The sequence below is a fragment of the Cervus canadensis genome, chromosome 12, assembly GCF_019320065.1.
Source record: "Cervus canadensis isolate Bull #8, Minnesota chromosome 12, ASM1932006v1, whole genome shotgun sequence".
NCBI classification, from domain to species: domain Eukaryota; kingdom Metazoa; phylum Chordata; class Mammalia; order Artiodactyla; family Cervidae; genus Cervus; species Cervus canadensis.
The window spans coordinates 69867398-69895387 of record NC_057397.1 but is presented as its reverse complement, the minus strand read 5'-3'; the positions used below and the strand labels follow the sequence as shown (position 1 = coordinate 69895387).

Below are 27990 nucleotides of genomic sequence, written 5' to 3'. Positions count from 1 at the left end.
TCACTCGGAGGGACTGAAATAAAACACACCGAGTCCCTGAATCTGGGCCAGGGCACCCGGATTTTTTAGCAGCATCACCACTTACTTAAGGAAGGGGGACCTCGGCGGGGACGCCCGACGCCCCCCACCAGAACCCGGGGCCCGGGTCCCCGCCGTTGCCCGAGCTCTTCCAGGCCACCGTGAGGCCGGGTCCAGAGCGGAAAGCGCGCGCGCGGCAGCTCCGGGTGTCTGGGCCCGGGCCTGGCGCGAGGGAAAGCGCTTAAAAAAAAATAAAAATAAATTATAAAGCGGTTTTCGTGGACCGGGAGTCGCGGTGTCCCGGGGCGTCCTCGGCGAGAGGACGGCGCGGCCTGACTGCAGACGCCGCGACGCGCCGACCGCAGAGGCCGCGAGGCCTGCCGGGTTCCCGCGGATCGGCCGGCCGCCGGGGCGAGCAGCGTCGGCTCTTCCCCGGTAACTGGCGCCGGGCGCCCCCTCACATCCGCGCCCGCCCAGCCGGCCGGACGCCAGAAGGGCGGCCGCGGGGCCCGGGCCTCGGCGCAGCCCCAGCCGCCCCAGCGCGTCGTCAGGCCCGGCCCCCGGCCGGCCCCGGGCGCGGCTGCGCCAATCGCGGGCCTCGGCCGCCGCCGCACCTGCGAGGAGGAGCCCGCCGGCCTCCGCCGCCGTCTCCGCGTGCCAGCCCCCGCGTCCCGCCCCCCATAGCGGCGCCCCGAGACCTCAGCCGGCCGCGGGCCGGGAGCGGAAGCGGCTCCCCTGAGGCGGGCCCCGGGCCGCTGCCGCCGCCGCTGCCGCCTCAGAGCCCGGCCGCCTCAGAGCCCGGCCGCCGCCGGCGCCGCGCCGCAGCTTCCGGCGGCCGCGACCACGGCGAGACGCGGGGGGCCACGAGGACCCCCGCGACCCGGCGGGCGCCCCAACCGGGCCACCCCGCCGCGGGAGGCGGCCGCGCTCGGGCGCCCGGGGCGCCGCCACCCATGCCCGTGTGGTGCTGCCGCTGTTCCCTGGCCGCTCATTTCAGGTGACTTCTCGGGCGGGGGCGGGCGGGGAGCCGCCGGGCCGGGCCGCGCGGGCGGGGACCCGGGACGACTCTGAGGGGGACGCCGAGGCCGCCTCGCTCGGCCGCGGCCCCCGCCTCGGCTCCTCGGGCCGCTCCGGCGTCCCCTCCTCTTCGCCCTGGGCCGTGCGGGTCACTAGACGGCGCGGCCCCGAGCCGGGCGGCCACTGCGAACCGAGACTTAATGAGAGAGCGAAGTTTTAGTGAAGGCTTCTGAGGTACCGCCCGCCCCCGACATCTTAAACATTTCTTTTTTTTTTTTTTTTTTTTAGTGTAAAAGCATTCTGATAACCTAAGTTACTGGGTTGAAGAGAGGGTTGAAGAGAGGCAGGGACTTACGTTTAAAATGTGATGCTCTGGGTACAAATAGGTTTCTGACTTTTAAGACGTTAGCCCTTGTAAGCCAGGCATATCGTAGAAATTTGAAACATGTGAAACGACTCTTGACCTACATTATGGGGACCGTTTTTAGGGTTGATACCGATGATACGTTTTAAAATGAAAGTGAATGCACGAGGTCTAGCCCAATTGGCTAGCGTCTCATTGAGTTATAGAAAGACCAAAAACAACTTGAAACTAGTTTTAACCTTGTGAAGACAAGTTAAACTTAACGAAGACTTTCATAAAATGCTGTGCTTTATATATACTGCAAATGTGCTAGGATGATGATAAGGAAAACTTCTTTTGTAAAATATGAGATTCTGATCGAGTTAATTGGGGTGCATATATAGACTTTAATGGATCATGAACTTGGATGTAAAGAATGGTACTAGGCATTTTCACTCAACTTTAAACAAAATCTATGTTCTTCAATTGTGAACATAAGCAGTAAGTCACAGTAGTAGTTGTAACTTGGTCACCAGTAGAAATCACAGATGTTTTCATGCCACACTGGTTGTTGCAGATACCTAGAGATACTGTTTATTTCTTCAAGATTATACTGGTTATTTAATATAGTGGAGGAGTACATAAAGACATGTTCCAAGTTTACTTTTTAGTTTCCTTGCAAATCCTGTTATGTGTTTAATAATACTATTCAAAGAAGAGGTCCAGAGGCTTCACCAAATTGCAAAAGTTGGGTGTTAGGCACAGAGAAAACTCAAAATTCCTGTTGAAATAGCGTGGTAATCCAGGTTTGCCCACCTTCTCAGTGAGTTTTGTAGGAGTCTCTAAATTCTGGATATTAGAAATTATTTTATGTAATAAACTGCTGAATTTTAAATGCTAGGCAGATTTGTTACCTACCTGACAGTGATTTGAGAGTATCAGATCCCCTTTGGAGAACTCTAGAAAAGAAGTTCTCCTAGTGAAAACTTGTTGGACTAGCGCTTGAGAAAGTAATATGCCATTTAGAAGGCACTGTCCAAAAACCTTTTGGCACCTTTTAATACAGTTGAATTCTAAGGACATGGCGTGGGATTCATAGCCATTCAACTAACTCTAGGTAGTGGATATCATATGCTTACCTGTTTGTACAGAAATTTGGAGGAGGAGATGAAAACAAGGTATTTGCTGTAGTTTGATCTTGAGAGATAAAAGAAAACAAGCCTGCTAGCCAAAGGATAAAAATTGTGGTTGATAAGCCATATTTTTATTGCACAAACAGCTCTCTTATATAACATTTTTAAAAGAAAATATTTACTATTTAAAACATTTTCTTAGGAAAAGGTTTATAATTTACTAATACTATTTTTTGCAGGGGGCAATTTCATTAGGAATGCATTTTAAAACCAATTGTGATAACGTCTACATTTTGGATCTTGTCTTTTATTTGAAAGGACAAGGACTGTGAGACAGTTGTCTCCTAACTTTCGGAGTAAGAAAACTTCCCATACTTACTGTTCTGGAAGATAAAGAGTAGCTTCATTTGTGACTTTAGAACCTTCTTTTGGGCTTCCCTAGTGGCTCAGATGGTAAAGATTCTGCCTGCGATGCAGGAGACTCTGGGTTCGATCCCTGGTTGGGAAAGATGCCCTGGAAAAAGGAATGGCTACCCACTCCAGTATTTTTGCCTGGAGAATTCTGAACAGAGGAGCTTGGTGAGCTACAGTCTGTGGGGTTACAAAGAGTTGGACACAACTGAGCGACTAACACTTAGCAGTTTTTCTTACGGTAGTATCAATTTGGTAACAATCTAAGCTTATGCTTCCAAAGATTAAACTCAGGTAGTAAAGCGTTTCATTTTAGTTTGAATGATCATTTAGAAGAGTATTGCTAAATGTGAGAAAAGTCTTTTGTTATTCAAACATTATACCTGTGCCATCCTTTTAATTTGTTTTGAGACTTTGGATCATACTGTTTCAAAAACAAAACATGGAAGGCATGTAAAACCATCTTTTTTTTTTTTTTAAACCATCTTAAATTTCAAATAGTCATCTAATTTGATGCCTACCAATAGGGTAACTATTTTTGCATGTGGATAAAGTGCTGTTCTTTACTGTTTCCTAAAATTTAATTATATTTTATAATTTATTGCCCCGAGTAAAGGAAAAGTAGATATTTTTATTACTCAAGTATTTGTTTTAAACAAAACAAACAGCAAATTGGATATCTAAAGTGGAAATTTTCACTGTTCTTAGACCGTGATATGATATGCATATACTGTAAAATATGTTCAGGAATACTAAATTTATAGTTTAGATTCTGAATTTTTTACAAAGTATACTTACTAATAGGCCTTTGTTTCACTGTTGCTTTATGTAAATTCAGTGAACCTTATTTTCATTTCATGTCTTGATTTCGTTTTTCGTTAAACAGTATATACTAAGCACCATGAAAGTTTATTACAAATAGTTTATACCAATATTATGGATTATGTACACAAAGGTTAAACTTATGACCAGTGGTAGAAAATCAGAACAAATCACCTGTACTCAGTGGAGAATTAAGAGAAGTTAAAACTTTGGCTCCACATACGCTACTTGAGTCTTGGGAGAGGCTAGTATCAAATTGCTTGAGGCCCACACACACACACATAAAACCTACTAGACCTAATAAATGAATTCAGTGATATTACAGAATCCAAGATCAACATACAATAATCAGTTATATTTCTATATGCTAACAGTGAACAGTCTGACAATGAAATTAACAAGACTATCCAGTTTATACTAGCATCAAAGAGATTGAAATATTTAGAAATTAGCAGAAGAAATGTGAAACTTGTACACTGAAAATTAGAAAACATCACTGAGAAGAATGAAAGGCTTAAATAAATGATAAGGAATCCCATGTTCATGGGTTGAAAAGCTTAGTGTTCTTAAGATGACAATATTCCTTGAATTTATATACAAATTCAATGTAATCCTATCAAAATCCTAGCTACCTCTTTTTTTTTCTTCCTGGAAATTGATGGAAAGACTAAAGCTCACATGGAATTGCAGGGAACCCAGAATAACCAAGACATCCTTGAGAAAAGAACAATGTTGAAGGATTCTACTTCCTAATTTCACAAGTTACTACAAAGAAGCAGTAATCAAGATAGTATGATGCAGGCATAAAGGTAAACATAGATCAGTAGAATAGAACTGAGAGTCCAGAAATAATTCCCATCATTTGTGTTAAATTGACTTCTGTGGGATCCCAAGACAAATGGAAATAACAGTGTTTTCAACAAATAGTGCCAGGACAAATGAATACCCACACGCAGAAGGATGAAGTGGACTGCTGCCTCATACCATGTGAAAAAATTAACTCAAAATGAAAGACATAAATTTAAAAATCAAAACTATAAAACTCATAGAAGAGAACAGGTTTGTGACCTTAGATTAGGCAGAGCTTTCTTAGACATGACACCAAAAGTACAGCAACAACAACAAAAAATAGACTTGATCAAAAATTAAAACTTGTGATTCAAAAGACAATATAAAGGAAGTGAAAAGACAACCCACAAAATGGGAGAAAATATTTACAAATCATATGTCCAGGATAAATAAAACAGTATTGAAAACTCAACAGTGAAAACAACAGCCCAGTTGGACAGTGGGCAAGTAATTAGAATTACTCTCTGAAGAACACATGCGAATGGCCAATATGCACATGAAAAGATGCTTAACATCAGTTGTCGTTGAGAAATGCTAATCAAAACTGCACTGAGGTGCTACTTTATGGCTACTAAGATAGCTAAAATAAAAAACACAAAAAATCACATGCTGGTGAGGATGTGGAGATGTTGGAACCTGCTTATCACTGGTGGGATTATAAGATGGTACACACTTGGGAAACACTTTGCCGATTCTTCAAGATGTTAAACTTAGGGGCCAGCCATTGCATGCACTTCTAAGAACATACCTGAGAGAAATAACATATGTTCATATAAAGATTTATACACAAATGTTCATAGCATATTTGTAATAGCTAAAAAGTGGTAATCATTCAGATACTCATCAGCTCATGAATGAATAAACAAAGTGTTATATCTAAACAGTGGAATATTATTTAGGCCTAGAAAGGAATGAAGTACCAATACATCCTACAACATGGGTGAACCTTGCAGTCATGCTAAATGGAAGAACCCAGATATAAAAGGCCCCATAATGGATGAGGGGTTCCATTTGCTTGAAATTTCCGGCGTAGGCACGTGCAGTAAGACAGTAGATTAGTGGCTGCCAGTGGCTGCGGGGAGGGAAGAGTGAGGACTGAGTGCTAAAGAGTGCAGTGCATACTTCTGGGATGGTAAAATTTCTTTGGAGTTATTGGTAATGGTTGCAAAGCCTTGTGACCATACTTAGAACCCTGAATTGTACACTTTAAAAGAGTGAATTTTGGACTTTGCTGGTGGTCCATTGGTTAAGAATGTGCATTTAATACAGAGGGCACAAGTTCGATCCCTGTTAGGGAACTACGATCCACATGCTATATGACTTGGCAAAAAAATAAATAAAAGGGTGAAATTTGTGATATTTGTGAATTATATTTCATGAATGGTCTTTAAAAAATTTATTTCCAAGTTCCCTCTATTTCAGTTCAGTCACTCAGTTGTGTCCAACTCTTTGCAACCCCATGGACTGCAGCAAACCAAGCTTCCCTGTCCTTCACTATCTCCTGGAGTTTGTTCAAACTCATGACCATTGAGTTGATGATGTCATCCAACCATCTCATCCTTTTTCACCTCCTTTTCCCCCTGCCCTCAATCTTGCCCAGCATCAGGGTCTTTCCCAGTGAGTCAGCTCTTGACATCAGGTGGCCAAAGTATTGGAGTTTGAGCTTCAGCATCAGTCCATCCAATGAATATTCAGGGTTCATTTCTTTTAGATTGACTGGTTTGGTCTTGCGTGATCCCCTTGATCAGGGGACTCTCAAAAGTCTTCTCCAGCACCACAGTTCAAAAGCATCAGTTCTTTGATGCTCAGCCTTCTTTACGGTCCAACTTTTACATCTGTACATGACTACTGGAAAAAACCATAGCTTTGATTACACAGACCTTTGTGGGCAAAATGATGTTTCTGCTTTTTAACATGCTGTCTAGGTTTGTTACAGCTTTTCTTCCAAGCAGCAAATGTCTTTGAATTTCATGGCTGCAGTCACCATCCACAGTGATTTTGGAACCTAAGAAAGTAAATTCTGTCAGTGTTTCCATTTTTTCCTCATCTATTTGCCATGAAATGGTGAGACCAGGTGCCCTGATCTTCATTTTTTAAATGTTGAGTTTTAAGCCAGCTTTTTCACTCTGCTCTTTCACCTGTATCAAGATGCTCTTAAGTTCCTCTTCAATTCTGCCATTGAGGTGATATCATCTGCATATTTAAAGTTATTGATATTTCTCCCGGCACTCCTCATTCCAGCTTGTGATTCATCCAGCCTAGCATTTCACATGATGTATTCTGCATGTAAGTTAAATAAGCAGGATGACAATAGACAGCCTTGAAGTACTCCTTTCCCTATTTTGAACTAGTTTGTTGTTCCATGTCCAATTCTAACTGTTGCTTCTTGACCTGCATACAGATTTCTCAGGAGGCAAGTAAGGTGGTTTGGTATTCCCATTTCTTTAAAAACTTACCACAGTTTGTTGTGATCCACAGTCAAAGGCTTTAGCACAGTCAATGAAACAGAAGTAGATGTTCTGAAATTCACTTGCTTTTTCTATGATCCCTTGGTTGTTGGCAATTTTATCTCTGGTTCCTCTGCCGTTTCTAAATCCAGCTTGTACATCTGAAAGTTCTCGGTTCACATACTGTTGAAGCCTAACTTGAAGGGTTTTGAGCATTACCTTTCTAACATGTGAAATGAGTGCAATTGTGCAGTAGTTTGAACATTCTTTGGCATTGCCCTTCTTTGGGATTGGAATGAAAACTGACCTTTTCCAGTCCTGTGACCGCTGCTGAATTTTTTAAGTTTGCTGACATATTGAGTGCAGCACTTTAACAGCATCATCATTTAGGATTTTAAATAGCTCAGCTGGATTTCCATCACCTCCACTAGCTTTGTTTGTAGTAATGCTTCCTAAGACCCACTTGACTGCCCACTCCAGGATTTCTGGCTCTAGGTAAGTGACCACACTATCGTGCTTGTCGTGGTCACTGAGAACTTTTTTGTTTAGTTCTTCTGTGTATTCCTGCCACCTCTTAATATCTTCTGCTTCTGTCGGGTTCATACCATTTCTGTCCTTTATTGTTCCTATCTTTGCATGAAATGTCCCCTTGATAGCCCTGATTTTCTTGAAGAAATCTCTAGTCTTTCCCATTCTGTTGTTTTTGTCTGTTTCTTTGCATTGTTCCCTTAAGAAGGCTTTCTTATCTCTTCTTGTTATTCTTTGAAACTCTGCATTCAGATTGGTATATCTTTTCTTTGATCCCCCAAATTGTATGTAATTAGTTTATATTGTTACGTTAATCATGTTCCTATTTTGTCTTTGCAACTCTTATTTTTTGTCTCCCTATTGATTGTGAAAACTGATTAATATCTTTTACTATTGTGATTATGTAACTATTACTCAATAACATCATATCATGATTGGTCAACAGAAAATTGATAGAATTCTATATCATCAAACCTACCATTTAATGGGAAAACCTGTAACCACTTTTTAAAATCCAACTATGTATCAGAATTATCTTGGAATTTTCTGAAAAATACAAATGCCCAGATATTGCTTTTTTTCTCCAAAGCCCCAGATATGTTTCTGACAAGTAGGTTTGTTTAAAAATTACTGGACTATATGATAATCTTTTATCTAGTTTGCTTCACTTTTTGTATTTCATAATCAGTTCTCCCACGATTTCATTTAGTTTGTTTTCCAGTTTCTTCATTCCATCTCTTCTCTTTTTTTGATGTTCTTTCTCAAACCTTTATCAAGCATAGTAGAAAATCTTTTAAATAGTATGTAATACATATATTTTTAAAAAACATGGATTTTTGCCTAACTGAAAAATTTATATTTTTATTCCATTTGTTTGACTTTGAGTGAATAGAATGCTAGAGTTCTAATTTTAAAGAAATAGATATGCAAAAAGCCCCAAAGGTTAACTGTATAGCACAGGGAACTATAGTGAATATCTTGTAACAACCTATAATAAAATCTATAATAAAAAATAATCTCAAAAAAATTTATATGTATATGTAAACTGAATGACTCTGCACCAGAAACATTGTAAGTCAAGAATACTTCAATAAAGTATATATATTAAGAAGAAAGAAGCCTCCAAAGGAAGCTGAGGAACCTGTCCTTGACACACATTTAGGAGAAGTATGAGGGACAAGCCCAAGTGTAATTCACTCACTTTGAGTTCAGTCGTCAAGCAGAAGGCAAGACAGCTAGTACATCTGGATCTGATCAATGGTAGGAGATGAAATGATCTGAAAGGGATGGTTGATCTTAAGTTGCTTCCTCCAGGGGCAGCTTTGCAGTGTGAGGAGTAACCATATTAAATGAAATCTGTTCTGGCCAAAATGGGCCAATATATTGATAGGGAAGTCCAATTATTGGGGAAAGGAAAGCTATCAGTGTATCCTGGGGAACTCTGCCCTTTCCGAGGTTAGTTTGGGAAATTGGAGGGTTATAGGAAGGAGAAATTATTGCTCTCTGCCTAATTGTTTCCTAATTGTCTTCCTCCCCTAGGATCAGTGAGTCTTGTGAAATAACTGATTGATTCCCATGTTTGTCATTTGGGGAATAGTAATAACCACACTCCCCCACTAGTCAGTACTCAGGTTAATATTTTTAGATAATTAGCCTGTTTCTGACTATATAAAAATGAAGAATAACTCAGGAATTCTATTTTGAAGTAATCTCTTGTATAATGCAGAACATTAACTGTGCTCAGAGGATGCTCCATTTGTTGCATGAATGTGTCAGAATGCCAAAACTAGTTTCTAGGGAGGCAGTTGGGAAAGAAGGTAGATTGGAAATCAACATTTAAGATCTTTGCACTTTTCAGTATCTCTGAGAATAAGATGTATAAACCTTATTTTTTAGCCAAAATACACAATTGGTAATATGTAAGCTCAGTAACCTTTCCTTATAATACTGTATGTAGCTAGCTTGTTCCACATGAAAAGTGGAAGTGTTAGTTGTTCAGCCGTGTCCAATTCTTTGTGACCCCTTGGACTATAGTCCGCCAGGCTCCTTTATCCATGGAATTCTCCAGACAAGAATAGTAGAGTGGATTGCCATTCCCTTTTCTAGGAGATCTTCCCAACCCAGGGATCAAACCTGGGTCTCCCATATTGCAAGTAGCTTCTTTACTGTCTGAGCTATCAGGAAAGCCCACATGTATGTACTGCCTCTAATGCACATACCTTTTTATTAATGAGGAAAAAAAAGTGAAGGAGACACTTGCCAGTCCTAGGAGCTCTCAGAGAATGTAAAAATGCCTAATATGGTCCTGTGTCTTTGGTCATTAAAAATAGCTTCTTATTTAAAACTTGCCTTCAAGTCATTGAAGACACAGCAGCTACAGTCAGCCGTCCATATCCACAGGTTCTACATCCATGGGTTCAACCAACCGCAGATGGGAAATATTTGGGAAAGAAGTTCCAAAAAGCAAAATTTGAATGTGCTGCATGAAGACAACTGCATACATAGCATTTATATTGTATTAGGTGATACAATTAATCTAGAGACAGTTGAGATTCTGTGGATGGGTGTCGGTAGATATATGCAAATAATATGCCATTTTATAAAAGGGACTTAAGGATCCATGGATTTTGGTGTTCGGGGGTTGGGGGTGGGGTTCTGGAACCAACCCCTGTTGGATAGCAAGGGACCACTGTATTTAGGATTTCTGACAAAGTGGTGTACATGTAGCTAAGCTAATTTGAAAGCATTAATCAGAAGGATTTCCTTTTCTCCTTTTATGAAACTATTGAATATTTTGTGGCCTGAATGAAAACTGAGTAGAGACAGATTTTTATAAAGGCTATATTGACTATATATCTGTTGTTTTTTGTTCCATGTTTTTCTTTTAAAAGAAACTACAGTGACACTGAAACTGAAGGAGAGATTTTTAATTCATTAGTGCAATATTTTGGTGATAATTTGGGGCAAAAAGTTAAAGCTATGCCATTAGTTGAAGAAACTTCTTTACTTGAAGATTCATCAGTGACTTTGCCTGTGGTAGTAATAGGTAAGTTTTGTTGCCTTTTATCTCTTAAAATTACAGTTATGATCCTAACTGCTTTTATAAATGTATGGTTATATATAGCACAAATCCCTAGGATTGTGTTGAAAAGTATTCTTAGGTTGCCTGATAACCAATAACCAAGTCTTTGGAGAGAGGAATTGGTTTCTCTGACATTAGATTCTGTATTAGAGTGAAACATTTTTTCATTGAAGGGCTGAGATTGCTCTGTTATTTTAAAATATCAGTAATCTATCATTTATGTTACTTTTAGACAGTGTCATGGTCGTGATGATAATCAAATGTTATTAGAACCCAATACAGAGGATTTCTATGCACATTATTGAATTGTGCCTTACAGTCCTATAGCACATTGATATTTTAAAGTATGGACAGACAGGGAAACTCAATAGTTGAGTAACTTGTGCAAGTTAGTAGTCAGTGCTCAGTAAAAAACATTATAGTACTCTACAGTTATGTTTATAGTATTTTAACCACCTATTACTATTATGTATCCATCCACCTCAATAGATAGGTATTTAATATATTAGAAATTAAGCTATTAATAAAACTTGATTACTTCAGAATTATATAATTTTATGATTTTGTTAACCTGTCATGTATTAGGTTCACCAAAAGGTTCAATCAGAATTTTCCAGAAGATGATGCAAAAACACCTGAACAAAATTTTTGGCAAACCCAGTATGTATGTTGCATGTTTAGTCACTCAGTCATCAGCAGCTCTTTGCAACCCCATGGTCTATAGCCCACCAGGCTCCTCTCTGTCCATGGGATTCTCCAGGCAAGAAGAATGGAGTGGGTTGCCATTTCCTTCTCCAGGGGCTCTTTCTGACCCACGAATCGAACCCACATCTCCTGCATTGCAGGCAAATTCTTTACCTGCTGAGCCGTTGGAGGGACTTGTTAATGTGGACAAGTAATCTGGTGTGAAGCCAAGCCAAAGGAAAGAATTACGGGACATAATGGACCTTGATGGCATACAACATCCTTGGTTTCTTTGATGGCCTGTTTCAAAGTTAATGCAGTGGAAAGTTCTGCTCTCTGTATGGCATATGGACATCTCTCCCCAGGAGATGTAATAAATGAAGGAAAGAGGGGAAGCAAGGTAGTTCTGGACTAGATTCTCCTGTAAGGGAGCTGATAGAGCATTTGCAGCAGTCCCATGCTGGAAACCAAACATCGTGCTCCATTTCCCACGTGTGTCCAAACCTGGTTTTCCATTCTGGATGTCTTGCAGTAGGTAAAGGAGCCTGTCTTCTTCTGGTTAGGCCATAGCAGGGTTACAAAAGGAAAAACTCCTTTCATCTGTACCTACTCACCCACCTCACGTCCCCCAAAACAATTTGTTCCTGTTTTGCCTTAGCTAGCCAAAGAGTGACTTAACCTCATGTATGATAGGGCCATTATTGCTGGCACTAGCACCATAATGGGCTAATTTCCTTAATATATGTAATTGATTTTCTATTGTTAACATAACAAATCACCACGAACCTGGTGGCTTTTATAACATAAATGTGTTATCTGACTGTTCTATAGAATGGAAGTCCAACACTAGTCTCACTGGACTAGAATCAAGGTGTCAGCTGGGCTGCATTCCTTTTGGAGGCTCTAGGGTAGATAGAATGTTTCCTTGCTTTTCCAGTTTCTAGAGGCTACTGGTATTCCTTGGCTCCTGAACCACTTCTGCATCTTCAAAGCTAGCACTGCTGTTTTTCTTTTAACCTTTCGTAAAGTTTGAGGAGTTATGGTTCCTCCTCACCACAGGTGGGAAAGGGTCTTTGTTTCTAAGGACTTGTGTGATTAGTTTGGGCCCACTTGGATAATCCAGGGTACTCTGTCGCAGCTCATGGTCCTTACTTTAATCACATTTACAAAGTCCTTTTTCTCTGTAACATACCACGCTCAGGTTTTTGGCGTTAAGAATGGAAAATCTTTGGGACTTGAGGTGCATTCTGCTTGTGTGTATATTTCTCTATGAATGACTTGTTTGTATTCTTTTTGTGTAGTCTTTTGAATGTTACTTCTTTCTAATTCTTTGTCTCAGATACTCAGTTCAGTTCAGTTGCTCAGTTGTGTTTGACTCTTTGTGACCCCACGGACCGCAGCACGCCAGGCTTCGCTGTCCATCAGCAACTCCCAGAGTTTACTTAAACTCAGGTCCATTGAGTCAGTGATACCATCTCACCATCTCCTCCTCTGTTGTCCCCTTCTGCCTTCAATCTTTCCCAGCATCAGGGTCTTTTCAAATGAGTCAGTTCTTTGCATTAAGTGGCCAAAGTTACTGGAGCTTCAGCTTCAGGATCAGTCCTTTCAATGAGTATTCAGGGTTGATTTCCTTTAGGATTGACTAGTTTGATCTCCTTTCAGTCCAAGGAACTCTCTAGAGTCTTCTCCAACACCATGGTTTGAAAGCATCAATTCTTTGGCATTCAGCTTTCTTTATATTCCAACTCTCACATCCATACATGACTACTGAAAAAACCATAGCTTTGACTATATGGACCTTTTTTGGCAAAGTTATGTCTTTGCTTTTTAATATGCTGTCTGTCGGTCATAGCTTTTCTTTCAAGGAGCAACCATCTTTTCATTTCATAGCTGCAGTCAACTTCCACAGTGATTTTGGAGCCCAAGAAAATAAGTCCAAAACTGTTTCCATTTTTCCCCAATCTCTTTGCCATGAAGTGATGGGCCAAGATGCCATGATCTTCGTTTTTTGAATGTTGAGTTTTAAGCCAGGTTTTTTACTCTCCTCTTTCACCTTCATCAGGAGGCCCTTTAGTTCCTCTTTGCTTTCTCCATTAGTGGTGTCATCTGCATATCTGAAGTTATTGGTGATTTCTCCTAGTAGTATCAATTCCCACTTGAGCTTCATCCTGCCTGGCATTTCGCATGATGTACTTTCCATATAAGTTAAATAAGCAGCCTGACAATAGACAGCCTTGATGTACTCCTTTCCCAATTTGGAAGCGGTCCTTTGTTCCATGTCTGGTTCTGACTGTTGCTTCTTGACCTACATACAGGTTTCACAGGAGGCAGGTTAGGTGGTCTGGTATTCCCATTTCTTTAAGAATTTTCCACAGTTTGTTGTGATCCACACAGTCAGAGGCTTTAGTGTAATCAAGAAAGCAGAAGTAGATGTTTTTTCTGGAATTTCCTTGCTTTTTGTGATCCAACAGTTATTGGCAATTTGATCTCTTTTCTCTGCCTTTTCTAAATCCAGCTTGTATATCAGAAGTTCTCTGTTCACATACTGTTGAAGCCTAGCTTAAAGAATTTTGAGCATACCTTGCTAGCATGTGAAATGAGTAAAATTCTGTGGTAATTTGAACATTATCTGGCATTACTCTTCTTTGAGACTGGAATGAAAACTGACCTTTTCCAGTCCTGTGGCCACTGCTGGGTTTTCCAAATTTGCTGGCATATTGAGTGCAGCACTTCAACAGCATCATCTTTTAGGATTTAAAATAGCTCAGCTGGAATTCCATCACTTCCACTAGCTATGTTTGTAGTAATGGTTCCTAAGGCCCATTTGTCTTCCCACTCCAGGATGTCTGGCTCTAGGTGAGTGATCATACCATCGTGTGTGGTAACATCTGGGTCATTAAGATTTTTTTGGATAATTCTTCTGTGTATTCCTGTCACCTCTTCTTAATATCTTCTGTTTCTTAATACCTTTTGTTAGGTCCATACCATTTCTGTCCATTTATCTGCCCATCTTTGCATGAAATGTTCCCTTGGTATCTCTAATTTTCTTGAAGAGATCTCTAGTCTTCCCCATTCTGTTGTTTTCCTCTATCTCTTTGCATTGATCACTGAGGAAGGCTTTCTTACCTCTCCTTGCTATTCTTTGGAACTCTGCTTTCAGATGGATATATCTTTCCTTTTCTCCCTTGGCTTTCGGTTCTCTTTGTTTCTCAGCTGTGTGTAAGGCCTCCTCAGTTTTGCCTTTTTGCATTTCTTTTTCTTGGAGATGGTTTGATCACCACCCTCTGTACAACATTACCAACCTCCATCCATAGTTCTTCAGGCACTCTCTCAGATCTAATCCCTTAAATCTATTTGTCATTTCCACTGTATAATCATAAGGGATTTGATATAGGTTATACCTGAATGGCCTAGTGGTTTTCCCTACTTTCTTCAATTTAAGTCTGAATTGGCAATAAGGAGTTTATGATCTCAGCTACAGTCAGCTCCACAGATTTTGCTGACTGTATAGAGCTTCTCCATCTTTGGCTGCAAAGAATATAATCAGTCTGATTTCGATATTGACTCTGGTGATGTCCACGTGTATAGTTGTCTGTTATGTTGTTGGAAGACAAATGCTTTATCACATATATGCTTTGTAAATATTTTCCCCCAGTCTGTGGCTTGTCTTTTCATTGTCTTAGTGACTTGGCAGAGCAGAAATTTTAAACTTTAATGAAGTACTACATATTGGTTTTTTCCTTCATAGATCTTGCTTTTGGTGTTAAACATCTAAAAACTCATTACCAATCCCAAGGTCATCTAACTTTTCTCCTGTGTTATCTTCCAAAAGTTTTATGATTTAGTGTTTTATATTAGGTCTAACGTGGTGATCATAGCATATAATCTCTTCCAACAATACAGGAGATGACTATATCACCAAAAGGTCAATAGAAAATCAGATCGATTATTTTCTTTGTAGCCGAAGATGGAGAAGCTCTATACTGTCAGCAAAAATAAGACTGGGAGTTGACTGTGGTTCAGATCATATACTCCTTATTGCAAAATTCAGACTTAATTTGAAGAATTTAGGGAAAACCACTAGGCCATTCAGGTATGACCTAAACCAAACTAGTCAATCCTAAAGGAAATCAACCCTGATTATTCATTGGAAGGACTGATGCTGAAGCTGAAACTCCAGTATCTTGGCCACCTGATGCAAAAAGCTGACTCATTAGAAAAGACTCCGATGCTGGGAAAGATTGACAGCAAGAGAAGGGGATGACAGAGAATGAGATGGTTGGATGGCATTACCCACTCGATGGACATGAGTTTGAGCAAGCTCCGGGAGTTGGTGATGGACAGAGAGGCCTGGTGTGCTGCAGTCCATGGGGTCGGTCACAAAGAGTCGGACACGACTGAGCGACTGACGTGACTGACTGTATCATTCAACCTTACTGTAAGCTTGTTACTTCCAGGAGTTTTTTGGTAAATTCTTTTGGACTTTCTGTATAATTACCACATTTGCAGACACAGTTTTGTTTCTTCCTTCCCAATCTGTATACCTTTAATTTCCTTTTCTGGTCTTAATGCATTAGCTAGGATTTTCTTTATGGTATGTTTTGAGTAGGAATGATGAGAAAAGACATGCTTGCCTTGATCTTATAGGGGAAAAAAAAACAACGCTAAATTCTCACCATTAAGTATGATGTTAGCCATTGGATTTTGGTCGATACTCTTTGACAAGTTCCCCTTTGTTGCTCGTTGAAAGTTTTTACATAAATAGGTGTTGGATTTTGTCAAATGCTTTTTCTGTTCTGTTGGTATTATCATGATTTTACTTATTTAGTTTTGTCTTTCATTTCATTCAAGGAAATTAGACCTTTTCCTCAGTATTTGTCATTTTAAAAGTTTTTGTGAGGTAAAATTATTTATATTTTCCTTTCTTTTGAGTTTTGTGTCATACTTAAAGGCTTCCTACTAGAGCATTATATGTAGAAATATTGCTCTCTTTTCTGATATCATGATTTTACTTTCCATATTTACATCTTTGAGTTTATTTTATTTGGAGCAAAATATTAGGCAAGGATCAGAATTTTCTCTGATGGGTAAAAGTTGTCCCAGGTGGATTCAATTTTTGGTAGATGGAGATAATAGAGAAGTGGCAATCCAGACTAAAGGAGCTATAGAAATCAAAGTAGTTTAATAGGTTCCACAAAAACCTGTTTCCAGTTTTGTTTTAGGTAAAGGAGATACATATACAGGAGGGAAGGTGTTAGGAGGTGGGGCTTAGAAGATGGTTGAGAGCAGAATGTGGAGATAGTCAGAAACAAACAGTGACGGGCTTTAGAAGAGATTGGTTAATATAATGAAGACTGTGTTACAAAAAGTCATTTGAATGTAAAATATGAAATGATTTGGAGTAGGTGAATCTTGAACAAGAAGAGATTTTTGTCTTCTGAGTGAGAGTATATGAATGATAATGGCTACAACAGCTGAATGGATATAGGTGACAAAAGAGGTTTAGAACTATAATTAACTTAGGATTTTGCTAGTAAGTATATTAGGAGGAATGAGGTTTAAAGGAGAGGGCACCAAAAATGGAGGACGTCATGAATTTGCTTTTGAACACAGTTATTAGTCGTTCAGTCAGCTGGAGTGAAGAAGTGGCATATGGAAATATGGGATATATTTTGATAGAGGTCAGCCTAGAAATCTAATTTTGAGGTTAGTAGCATAGAGAGTTGAAGTTTTGAGTAGGTGAGATTCCCTGAAGAAAACAGGAGAGAAAGTAAAAGTCTTCTCTTGCGAATACTTGGTTTTAAGAATTTAGGGATGGAAGAATTGATGGAGGAGAAAAGCCATCTATGGAATGGAAAAGCCAAAGAACGTGAGTATTAAGATTAATGATACACCCCTCTCCACTTTTTTAAAAATAGGAAATGGACCCTCAGGAATCTGCCTTTCTTATATGCTGTCAGGCTACAGACCGTATTTATCATCAGAAGCAATCCATCCAAATACAATCTTACATAGTAAATTAGAGGAAGCAAGACATCTTTCCATTGTTGATCAGGTATTATTTTTTACATGTCAGTCCTTTTCAATTTTTTATACTGAGACAAAGTTAATTTTCTGCTACATGAGCATTGCATTTCTTAGCTGAAAACCTTTCCTTTTAAATAACACTTTTTAACATTTTAATTTTAGATTTGTAAATATATTTTGCTGAGTTAACTTCCATTTATTTTCTTGAATTAATTAGAGCAGAATTTCCCAAATTATACCCTGATGGAGTTTAGTAGGTGCTTTATGCTCAGATAAGTTTTGGAAATACTGCTTTTTATTATTAAAGTGTCAGGGTAGATATATTAAGGCATACTGCCATATTAAAGCCATCTTCAAATTTTGTAGTAAAACGATCTGACTAGCTTTTTGAAACCAACCATTTCCTGTATTTATTTGACCTGAGAATCTGTTAAGATCTCTAAGGAGTATCAGTGTTTTGTTGTACTCTGTCTGTAAAATGCTGGATTAGAGTAATGGTTTTCTCTATTATGTTAGCTGGAGTTTTTTTGTTTTTTCCAAACTCTATCTGCCTTTTTTCTTTATGTCTTTTTTTCTTTTTCTTTTTTAACTTATTTAGGACTTAGAGTATTTGTCTGAGGGCCTTGAGGGCCGATCATCCAATCCAGTTGCAGTACTTTTCGACACACTTCTTCATCCAGATGCTGACTTTGGATATGATTACCCATCCGTTTTGCATTGGAAATTAGAACAGCATCATTATATCCCTCACTTAGTTCTTGGTAAAGGTCCACCTGGTGGAGCTTGGCACGTGAGTATATTTTTCTTAGCATTTTAGTGAGTGTGAGTTATTTTGTATGACATCTTGATAAGACCATTTTGATTCTTAAACATTATGTTATAATGTTATATATGATGATTACCATATCTTTATCTGAGAATTTTAATGTGTTCAGTGAAATCCAAGTTAATTGATAGTAGAAATTAAGCCAAATTTGATTACTGATGGTGTCTTAGAATAAATGTTTCTCTAAGAATTATATAGAGAATATTTCAAGAATGTTTTGCATAGTAAAAAAAAATGTTTACTTATTGTAGAGTTTACAAAATCTCACACAGTATTTCATACTACTACCTATTATTTCCCTATATTTTCAAGAGCTTAAATGAAAAAATGTATTGTAAAAGAAAAAAAATTGTATTTATCTGCTTGGGCTGCTAAAACAAAAATACCATAGAGTGAGTGGCTTAAAAACACACTCACGTTCTGACGGTTGGAAAGCCCAGGACTGTGGTGCCAGGTGCCTCAGTCTGTGCTGAGGGCTCTTCTTCGCGCTTGCAGGCAGCTGCTCTCTTGCATATCCTCCTGCGGCAAAGAGAGGGTAAACTCTTCCTGTAAAGTCACTGATCCTGTTATGAGGGCATCAGCCCATGACCTCATCTAGCCCTAATTACCTTCCAAAAGCCCATCTCCAAATACTACCACATGTGGGGTTAGGGTGTCAGCACGTGGATTTAGGGGATGATACAGTTCAGTCCGTAGCAGAAGATAAACCACAAACTGAGCACCACAAAGAGCCAGCCTGTCTCCTTAGCAGGCAGCAGCTAGTATCGTGTCTAGCATATGGTAAATACTCATTTGTTGTACAAATAAATGTTAAATAATATTTGCTATGTTATGAAATACAGACTTCGTGGGAATTTTAACATTTAATATCAAATCTTGAGTATAAATTTCAGTTGGATATTCCTGTATTAGTGCAATGTTATATGACTGAAGGTTTACATTTATCAAACAACTGTTTTGGAATATTTGTAGAGGAAATATATCACTAACTTTTAAAAATCTTAATTACCTTTATGGTAATGGATCACAACTATCAAAATATCTATGCCTTTTAGCTTACATGTTTATGTTTGCTTTGTTAATAAATAGCATTCTTAATAAAACTGCATTTATTGAAACAGCCATGATACATTTTTTAAGTTTTAGGATACCTTCTATAAATTCCAGAGTTTTTATTGTACTTGTTTGTTTTCTCCTTAGAAAAATGTGCTGTAGGCAATAATTCATCTTTTCTTTTCTCCCATTTACATATCAGAAAGTTAAAGTGTGGATAAGCCTTGATTACTGGAAGCATATTTGAATCAGTGGTAACGTGAAATATACCTGAAACTTGGTTCTTATCCTAGTATCAGGCCCAGCCTGCTTCAAAGCAGTAGCGGCCTTATGCATTGTCTTCCTGTGGTGATTTTGTACTATCACAAATAGTAAGACTTTATAAGCGATAGTACACAGTAAGTGCTCTATAAATGTTAGCCAATAATAATAATAATGACTCCCATTCCCAATACTGGGCTGTACAGAAACAGGGAAAGAAGGATTCGGATTAGGAAAAAAAAGCACAGCTGAAAAGAGTTGGTTGAAAGAGACCATGGAGGTCGTTGGGAAGGGTGCTTCTGGCCCTTGGGCTTTGCTTGCTCTGTGCTGAGCAGAAGAGAAGTAAGTAGGGCACGCTCGCAGGGCTCCCTTCCTTAAAGGCCACTCTGGCTTCAGCACTGAGTCTGTTCTTAATCGGATGGGACCACTTGCTTATTTCCCTGGTTTCTTAAAGTGTTAGGAATTAACTTTTTCCCTTTTGTTTAAAGTGTGAAAGTAACTGATTTGCTCCTATAACACTGTATTCTGCATCTAATTATGTTTTATAGGCCAAAGCTATCACCATTGTGTAGGCATCAGGTAATGTAAATCTGATTTATAAATGTATAACTATATGAAAGGAGTATAAAGTGAAAAGTGAAGTCACTCAGTCATATCCGACTCTTTGCGACCCCGTGGACTGTAGCCCACCAGGCTCCTCTGTCCATGGGATTCTCCAGGCAAGAATACTGGAGTGGAGCATAGACACTACCAAATATTGAAAGTATTTGAAAGTTAATTGGAATAAATTTCAAGAGGTAATTTACAGACCATTTAGGACTTCTTTGAGCTCTCCTTATCCAGACTTAGAGTAAATGAGATGGGTTTGGTTTAAAAAAAAAAGAAAAAGACCATGTTACTGATAAAATGTGTTTTTTGCTTATGCATTTTTTATTCAAATAGAATATGGAAGGCTCAATGTTGACAATCAGCTTTGGAAATTGGATGGAGCTACCTGGACTTAAATTTAAAGACTGGGTATCTAGCAAACGAAGGTAAAGATCAAACTATTAAAATTTTGATATACAGTGGGAAAGAGTCTATCAGCAAATTTCAAAATAGTTGTGACGCTGTCCTAGATGAATAATACTGATGTTTGTATCTTTCAAATAAAACCTCCTAATAGTGGTGGTTATGAGCTAGTTCTGTTTAGAGATTTTATAACAGTAAGTACACAGAGGTATGGGCTTGTCTACAGATTGTTACCACCGTTTTATCCCACTCTACTCTTAAACCACTCTCTGTTTAGTTATTTTCTTGTCCACCTACATATCCTTTACTTGTTTACTTATTTTTAAGAATGGATTTGTATAACTTTTTTTTATAAGTGAATATGTATATCTTCAATGTATACATATCTTATGTATACATTCCTGAAGTATGCAGTTGCTCATTTTTATAAATGGATCACTTCATTTAATGCATATCTCAGATACCTAAAGTATTGAATTTTCAGAGTAGAAGAGTATATATATAATGAATAACTTAAAAAGGCAAAAGACTTATACAATCTGAAGAAAAACCAGAAAAACCATAATGAATAATTTAGAATGATGGAATAAAATCGATTCCATGATGTGATCATCTACTCAGCTATAGAGGTAAATATTTAATAAGAATAGTAAAGTATGAGAAAAGAAAATATGATAATCTCAACTTGAAAGAATACAAATTTATTTTATATTTATTTGGGAGAAAGAATTCAAAGTTGAAAGAAAGAAATTATGAAAAGCCTTATCATTATCAAGCCATTTTCATTCCTAGAGATAGGAATTACCAATACAGAGAATCTACTCTGACTGCTCAGAGAAACAATAAATTAAAACAGGAAGTTACACAAAACCCTTGAAACAGGGCTGTAATGTTCAAATGCTTGACTTCCTGCTAGATAAAAGCCATGTTAATCTTCAGTAGTTATCCTTAATGTGAGGTTTAAGGAGAGCAAATTTAGACCGGCGTGGGTAATTGAAATTAAGCCTTTCAGATATTACTTTGGGATTTTTTTAACAGAAGTTTTATTGTGTAAGTTTGAAATGTAAAATTGCACAATTGGGCATATTGTATAAATTCTTGATTTTCATAAAAAAGTGAAATTGCTCAACATATTTTCCCCTTTATGATGCAGGTAAACAAGGAGAAGCTTTATGATTTATACCAGAAGTGTTCGTCCTTTTAAGTTGAGCATGCTGTGTTTAAGTAACATGTGAAAATGACTCTTGTGATAAATATCAGCTTTAGTTCCTGCTCTTGCATGGTGTTGAGAAGAGTCTTAGGCCTCTCGAGATTAATTGCAGGGTTTGAATTCTGACTCTGTAACTTCTAATGTTGTGACCCTGGTCAAAGAACTTAAAACAGTATCATTTCATTAGCTATCAATTTCCTGGTTTGCAAAATTGAGGTAATAATAATTATAATTATTACATAGGATTTCTGTAAAAATTGAGAGTTAATACATTCTTAGTTACTGTAGTCATTAAACTTTTTACTTACTCCAGTTACAAGTCACACTGAATTGTGTGAAATGAATCGTTTTTGCTTTGTTTTTTGGCCCCACCACGTGGCTTGTGGGGTCTTAGTTTCCCAACCAGGGGTTGAACCCACGCTCTTGGCAGTGAAAGCGTGGAGTCCTAACCACTGGACTACCAGGGAGCTCCCTGACTTGGTGTTTTTTCTGCTGCTTACCTGTAATTGGGGCAGTGTTTATGGATACTAATGCCCATTGCTTTACAGTTCAAGTGGAAAATAAAAGAGGTATTAATGTGCTTTTTTTCATAAAGAGAAGATTATATTTCTAGATCTCCTTATGAGTAGGAAGAATGTCATGGAATTCCAGTAGAGCTATTCAAAACCCTAAAGGACAATGCCATCAAGGTGTTGCATTCAATATGTCAGCAAATCTCAAAGACCCAATGGTGACCACAGGCTGGAAAAGACCAATCCTCATCCCAGTTCCCAAAAAGGGTAGTACTAAAGAATGTGCCAGCCGTTAGACAGTTGCACTCATCTGTCATGCTAGTAAGGTTACACTTAAAATCTTGCATGCTGGGCTTCAGCATTATGTGAACCAAGAACATCCAGATGTCCAAGCTGGGTTTAGAAAAAGAAGAAGAACCAGAGATCAAACTGCCAACATTTGCTGGATCATAAAAAAAAAGCAAGGAAATTCCAGAAAAAACATTTACCTCTGTTTCATCCACTATGCTGAAGTCTTCGGCTGTGTGGATCATAACAAACTGTGGAAAGCTCTTAAAGGGATGGGGATACCAGACCATCTTACCCGTCTCCTGAGAAACCTGTATGTGGATCAAGAAGCAACAGTTAACCCTGTATGGAACAGCTGATTGGTTCAAGATTGAGAAAGGAGTAAGACAGGGCTGTCTGCTGTCACCCTGTTTGTTTAACCTATACGCTGAGCACATCATGAGAAATGCCGGGCTGGATGAGTTACAAGCTGGAATCAAGATAAGTGGGAGAAGCATCAAAAGCCTTGGATATGCAGATGATACCACTGTAATGGCAGAAAGTGAAGAAGAACTAGAGTCTCTTGATGAGGGTGAAGGAGGAGTGAAAAAGCCGGCTTAAAACTGAATGTTATGAAAACTAAGATTATAGCATCCGGCCCCATTACTTCAGAAGGGGAAAAGGTGGAAGTCGTGACAGATTTCCTCTTCTTGGGCTCTAAAATCACTGCAGATGGTGATTGCAGCCATGAAATCAGAAGACGATTGCTTCTTTTCAGGAAAGCTATGACAAACCTAGATGATGTATTGAAAACCAGAGACATTACTCTGCCAACAAGGGTCCGTATGGTCAAAGGCTCTGGTCTTCCTAGTGGTCACGTACGGTTCTGAGAGCTGGACCGTAAGGAAGGGGGAGCACTGCAGAATTGATGCGTTTGAACTGTGGTGCTGGAGGAGACTCCTGAGAGTCCCTTGGACAGCAAGGAGATCAAACCAGTCAGTCTTAAAGGAAATCAACCCTGACTACTCACTGGAAGGACTGATGCTGAAGCTAAAGCTCCAGTATTTTGGTCACCTGATGCAAACAGCCAAATCTTTGGAAAAGCCCCTGTTGCTGGGAAAGATTGAGGGCAGAAGAAGAAGAGGGCATCAGAGGATGAGATGGCTGGATGGCATCACCAATGCAATGGACTTGAACTTGGGCAAACCTTGGGAGATGGTGAATGACAGGGAGGCCTGGCGTGCTGCAGTCCATGGGGTTGCAAAGAGTCGGACACCACTGGGCGAATGAATAATAAACGAGTAGGAAAATACAGAGAGAAATGTTATCTACTTAAATGTAGGATGATTTTGTTCAGCAAAAGGGATCTGTGTTATTTTTGGTCATTATGAAAGTAAAAAGCAACTTATTAAAAAGTGTATCTAAATATTATCTTTAAGAAGTATGTATATTACAGTCAGACCTGTAGTAGCTCGATGGTTATAATCTAATTCAGTCTACAGGTGTGTAGAACACAGACTGATATTATAGCTGTAGACTGAATTATTTAGATTACAATTGTGAGATAGAGTAAAATAGTCTGATTTCCAGATAACCACATTTTAATCCATTTATTTAACAGAAGTTTATTGACAAAGACGGCTAACCTGAACAGATATTTAGACAAGGCACTGGGGAAACAAAGATGCCTTAACTACAGTTTCTATGCTCATGGGACTTACTCTGTTGATAAAAATAAATTATTAGCACTTTAAAAACTTATTTTTGGTGGCACTGGGTTGTCTTTGCTGCCCACAGGCTTTCTCTAGTGCTGTGAGGAAGGGGGCTGCTCTGAGCTGCAGAGCGTCAGCTTCTCTTGCTGTGGAGCACAGGCTTCAGTGGTTGTGGCCTGTGGGCTCGGGAGTTGTGGGTCGTGGGCTCGGGAGTTGTGGTCCGTGGGCTCCGGAGTTGTGGCCTGTGGGCTCGGGAGTTGTGGCCCGTGGGCTCGGGAGCTGTGGGTCGTGGGCTCGGGAGCTGTGGCCCGTGGGCTCGGGAGTTGTGGGTCGTGGGCTCGGGAGTTGTGGCCCGTGGGCTCGGGAGTTGTGGCCCGTGGGCTCGGGAGCTCAGCGGGCTCGGGAGTTGTGGTCGTGGGCCCTGGAGCGTGGTCTCAGCGGTTGTGGCCCGTGGGCTCGGGAGTTGTGGCCCGTGGGCCTCGGGAGCTGTGGGTCGTGGCTCGGGAGCTGTGGCCCGTGGGCTCGGGAGTTGTGGGTCGTGGGCTCGGGAGTTGTGGCCATGGGCTCCGGAGTTGTGGCCTGTGGGGCTCGGGAGTTGTGGGTCGGGGGCCTCTGGAGTGTGGTCTCAGCGGTTGTGGCCCGTGGCTCGGGAGTTGTGGGTCGTGGGCTGGGCGGGTGTTTGTGGGTCTCCAGTTGTGGCCCGTGGGCTCGGGAGTTGTGGCCCGTGGGCTCGGGAGCTGTGGCCCGTGGGCTCGGGAGTTGTGGCCCGTCTCGGGAGAGCTGTGGGTCGTGGGCCGGGAGTTGTGGGTCGTGGGCTCGGGAGTTGTGGCCTGTGGGTTCGGGAGTTGTGGCCCGTGGGCTCGGGAGTTGTGGGTCGTGGGCTCTGGAGCGTGGTCTCAGCAATTGTGGCCCGTGGGCTCGGGAGTTGTGGCTGGGCTCGGGAGTGGGTCGTGGGTCCTGTGGGCTCCGTGGAGCGTGGGCTCTGGAGCAGCGTGTTGTGGCACACGGTCTCAATTGCTCCGGGAAGTTGTGGCCCGTGGGCTCGGGAGCTGTGGGTCGTGGGCTCAGGAGTTGTGGCCTGTGGGCTCGGGAGTTGTGGGTCGTGGGCTCTGGAGCGTGGTCTCAGCGGTTGTGGCACACGGTCTCAATTGCTCCGTGGCATGTGGAATCTTCCTGGACCAGGGATCAAACCCGCATCCCCTGCATTGGCAGGCGGATTCCTATCCACTGGACCACCAGGGACAGCCTTTAATTTATTAACGTTTTTAAAGAAAAGGAAAGGCTTGCTTTCTTTATGAAGTGTTAGGGTAAGAGTTAGCTTAGCTTACACAATCCAGAGAAGTAAAAAGATATAGTAGTTGACTAGATGGAGAAGTAGTAATCATGGAAACTAAAAGTCTTATCCTCATAGAATGTTTTCCCTTTCCTTTTCACAGGAACCTAAAAGGGGACCGAGTTATGCCAGAGGAAGTAGCTCGCTACTATAAACACTACGTCAAAGTCATGGGTCTTCAGAAGAACTTCAGAGAGAACACTTACATTACCTCTGTATCAAGACTCTACAGAGATCAAGTTGATAATGATGGTCAAGGCAGAAATATCTCAACACAGCATTTACAGATAGAGAAATCAAAATTTACCAAGAGAAACTGGGAAATCAGGGGTTATCAACGCGTAGGAGATGGTTCTCATATTCCCTTCTGTCTCTTTGCTGAAAATGTCGCTCTGGCAACTGGAACATTAGACTCTCCTGGCCGTCTGGAAATCGAAGGGGAAGATTTTCCTTTTGTGTTTCATTCAATGCCTGAATTTGGAGCTGCTGTCAGCAAAGGAAAGTTGCGTGGCAGAGTGGACCCAGTGTTAATTGTCGGTTCTGGGCTCACCGCAGCTGATGCGGTCCTGTGTGCTTACAACAATAGTATCCCTGTGATTCATGTATTTCGCAGACGAGTAACTGATCCAGACTTAATTTTCAAGCAGCTTCCCAAAAAGCTTTACCCAGAATACCATAAAGTCTATCATATGATGTGTACTCAGTCATGTTCTTTAGACTCCAATCTCTTACCTGATTATACTAGTTTTCCTGAGCACCGTGTGCTTGCCTTTAAGTCAGACATGAAGTGCGTTCTTCTGAATCTCTCTGGACTGAAGAGAGTATTTAAGCTGTCTGCAGCAGTGGTGTTGATAGGCTCTCATCCCAACCTGTCTTTCCTGAAGGAGCAAGGGCGCTACCTGGGCCATAACTCAAGCCTGCCAATCATGTGTAAGGGGAATCCTGTGGAAATAGATGCGTATACCTATGAGTGTGTTAAAGAAGCCAACCTTTTTGCATTGGGTCCATTGGTTGGAGACAATTTTGTTCGGTTTTTAAAGGGAGGGGCACTGGGTGTTACACGCTGTTTAGCTATAAGACAGAAGAAAAAAAAGCATTTATTCGTTGAAAGAGGAGGAGATGGCATGGTGTAGAGCAGGTTTACAAGTAATTTATATGGACACTTTACCATTAAAGATTTTTAATAGAGATTTTACAGTGTACTGGCTTGAATTTTCCGAACTTGAATTAACTAGGAGAGCCTCAAGCGATAGTAACTATTTTTTAAAGTTAACTAGAGTTTTTTGTCCTGGTTACATTGTAATGTATCAAAGGTGTCAATTGTCAGACAAATAGAAACACTGCCAGTCTGATATACTTTAAGTTCTCATTTAACTGGAACATTCTTTTCTTCTAAGACTTAACTTTTTTGTGATCACTGTTGGTTATTTATGTTTGATTCCAAAATATAACAGCATCGAATCTATAAAACCGCAGTCATTAGGCCAGAGCTTTGCCTCCCTTTATGTATTGCGTTACTGTGCTGCCCAAAGGGTAGTTCAGAGACAGCGTCAGCTCCATTTGTGGCTTGTCAGAAAGGTAGCCTCACAGGCAGTATAGCAGACTTACTGAATCAGAAATTGCATCTTAATAAGATCCTCAAATATGTATGCTTATTAAAGTCTGATACACACTGGTCTAACAGGAAATGGGATGTAAATGTATATATGCTGAGGGTGGGTGGAAATAGAGGGCATGATCAACTCAGGTTTTATTTATTTTGAAATTATCAATTGTATAAGTCTAATTTATTGACAAATATGATGGGATTTAATTTTTTTTTTATTGTTGAAACCTTGACAGGCAATTCATATTCTCAGCTTCTAATAAACCATCTAATAATGTTGGCATATATTCAGGAACCTGCCAGGGTTGTTTCTGGAGCTATATTCTCTAGTTAACGAGCATAACCCTTAAACGAATTTGCAGTTCAATAAATTTTGAATGGAACTACTTATTTCTGTGTGAACACTGAATTAATTCCTGTCACTGAAACTTAAAGATGTTTGGGTGTAAGTACTTTTAATATCGCAGTACTTTTTGGGTATTATCAGAATTATTAAAGGTTAAAATATAGAAGGTTAAAACCTGCCTTTCCTATTCTCAAGATGGTTACTTTGAAATGCTTTGTTGGAGATGACATAGCGTTTAATCCTATGGTTATTTATTGAAGTATGTGTCCTGTCTTGGTTTATACCTAGGTGTGCTTAATGTCTGTATTTTCATACAAATCTCTAGACATTTTGTGTTAGACAAAGAAGTATTACAAAGTTCTCTGTGGCAAATTGAATTTCCCAGTCTATCTCTCTCTCTTTTTTGTCTTTTTGGTTAAATTTATTTCACCTGTAATGTGTTTATTGAAAGTCTATTTCTATTTTTTTGGTATAATGGACTAGAAGTCAATA

At 40.0% G+C, this 27990-nt stretch overlaps 2 protein-coding genes across 3 annotated transcripts in view; one reads left to right on the top strand and one right to left on the bottom strand.

The window, feature by feature from the left end:
- Positions 1-973, bottom strand: part of LOC122450958 (translation initiation factor IF-2-like) — a 34120-nt gene extending 33147 nt beyond the window's left edge. Inside the window, exons 1-2 of the mRNA XM_043483328.1 lie at positions 916-973; positions 86-808 (exon numbers count right to left, since the gene is read on the bottom strand). Coding sequence (XP_043339263.1) covers positions 86-808; positions 916-973 — 781 coding nt within the window. The remainder of the gene's footprint in view (positions 1-85; positions 809-915) is intronic.
- On the top strand, positions 732-27542 carry OSGIN2 (oxidative stress induced growth inhibitor family member 2). 2 transcript variants are annotated; one of them, XM_043483188.1, is made up of 6 exons: positions 732-1015; positions 10460-10614; positions 17253-17389; positions 17960-18151; positions 20444-20535; positions 25650-27542. In XM_043483188.1, the coding sequence occupies exons 1-6, from the start codon at positions 972-974 to the stop codon at positions 26677-26679; spliced, it is 1650 nt and encodes a 549-aa protein (XP_043339123.1). In that variant the 5' UTR covers positions 732-971; the 3' UTR covers positions 26680-27542. The 2 variants fall into 2 exon arrangements, with proteins under 2 accessions (XP_043339123.1, XP_043339125.1); XM_043483190.1 differs by lacking the exons at positions 732-1015; positions 10460-10614 and adding an exon at positions 11576-11869.
- The last annotated feature ends 448 nt before the right edge of the window (positions 27543-27990 follow it).

Bases quoted from the DNA above. Each gene is read 5' to 3' on its own strand.
- OSGIN2 (XM_043483188.1), top strand. From the start codon at position 972: ATGCCCGTGTGGTGCTGCCGCTGTTCCCTGGCCGCTCATTTCAG. The intron at 1,016-10,459 runs GTGACTTCTCGG...TTCTTTTAAAAG, and splicing joins TCCCTGGCCGCTCATTTCAG to AAACTACAGTGACACTGAAA. The intron at 20,536-25,649 runs GTAAAGATCAAA...TCCTTTTCACAG, and splicing joins TGGGTATCTAGCAAACGAAG to GAACCTAAAAGGGGACCGAG.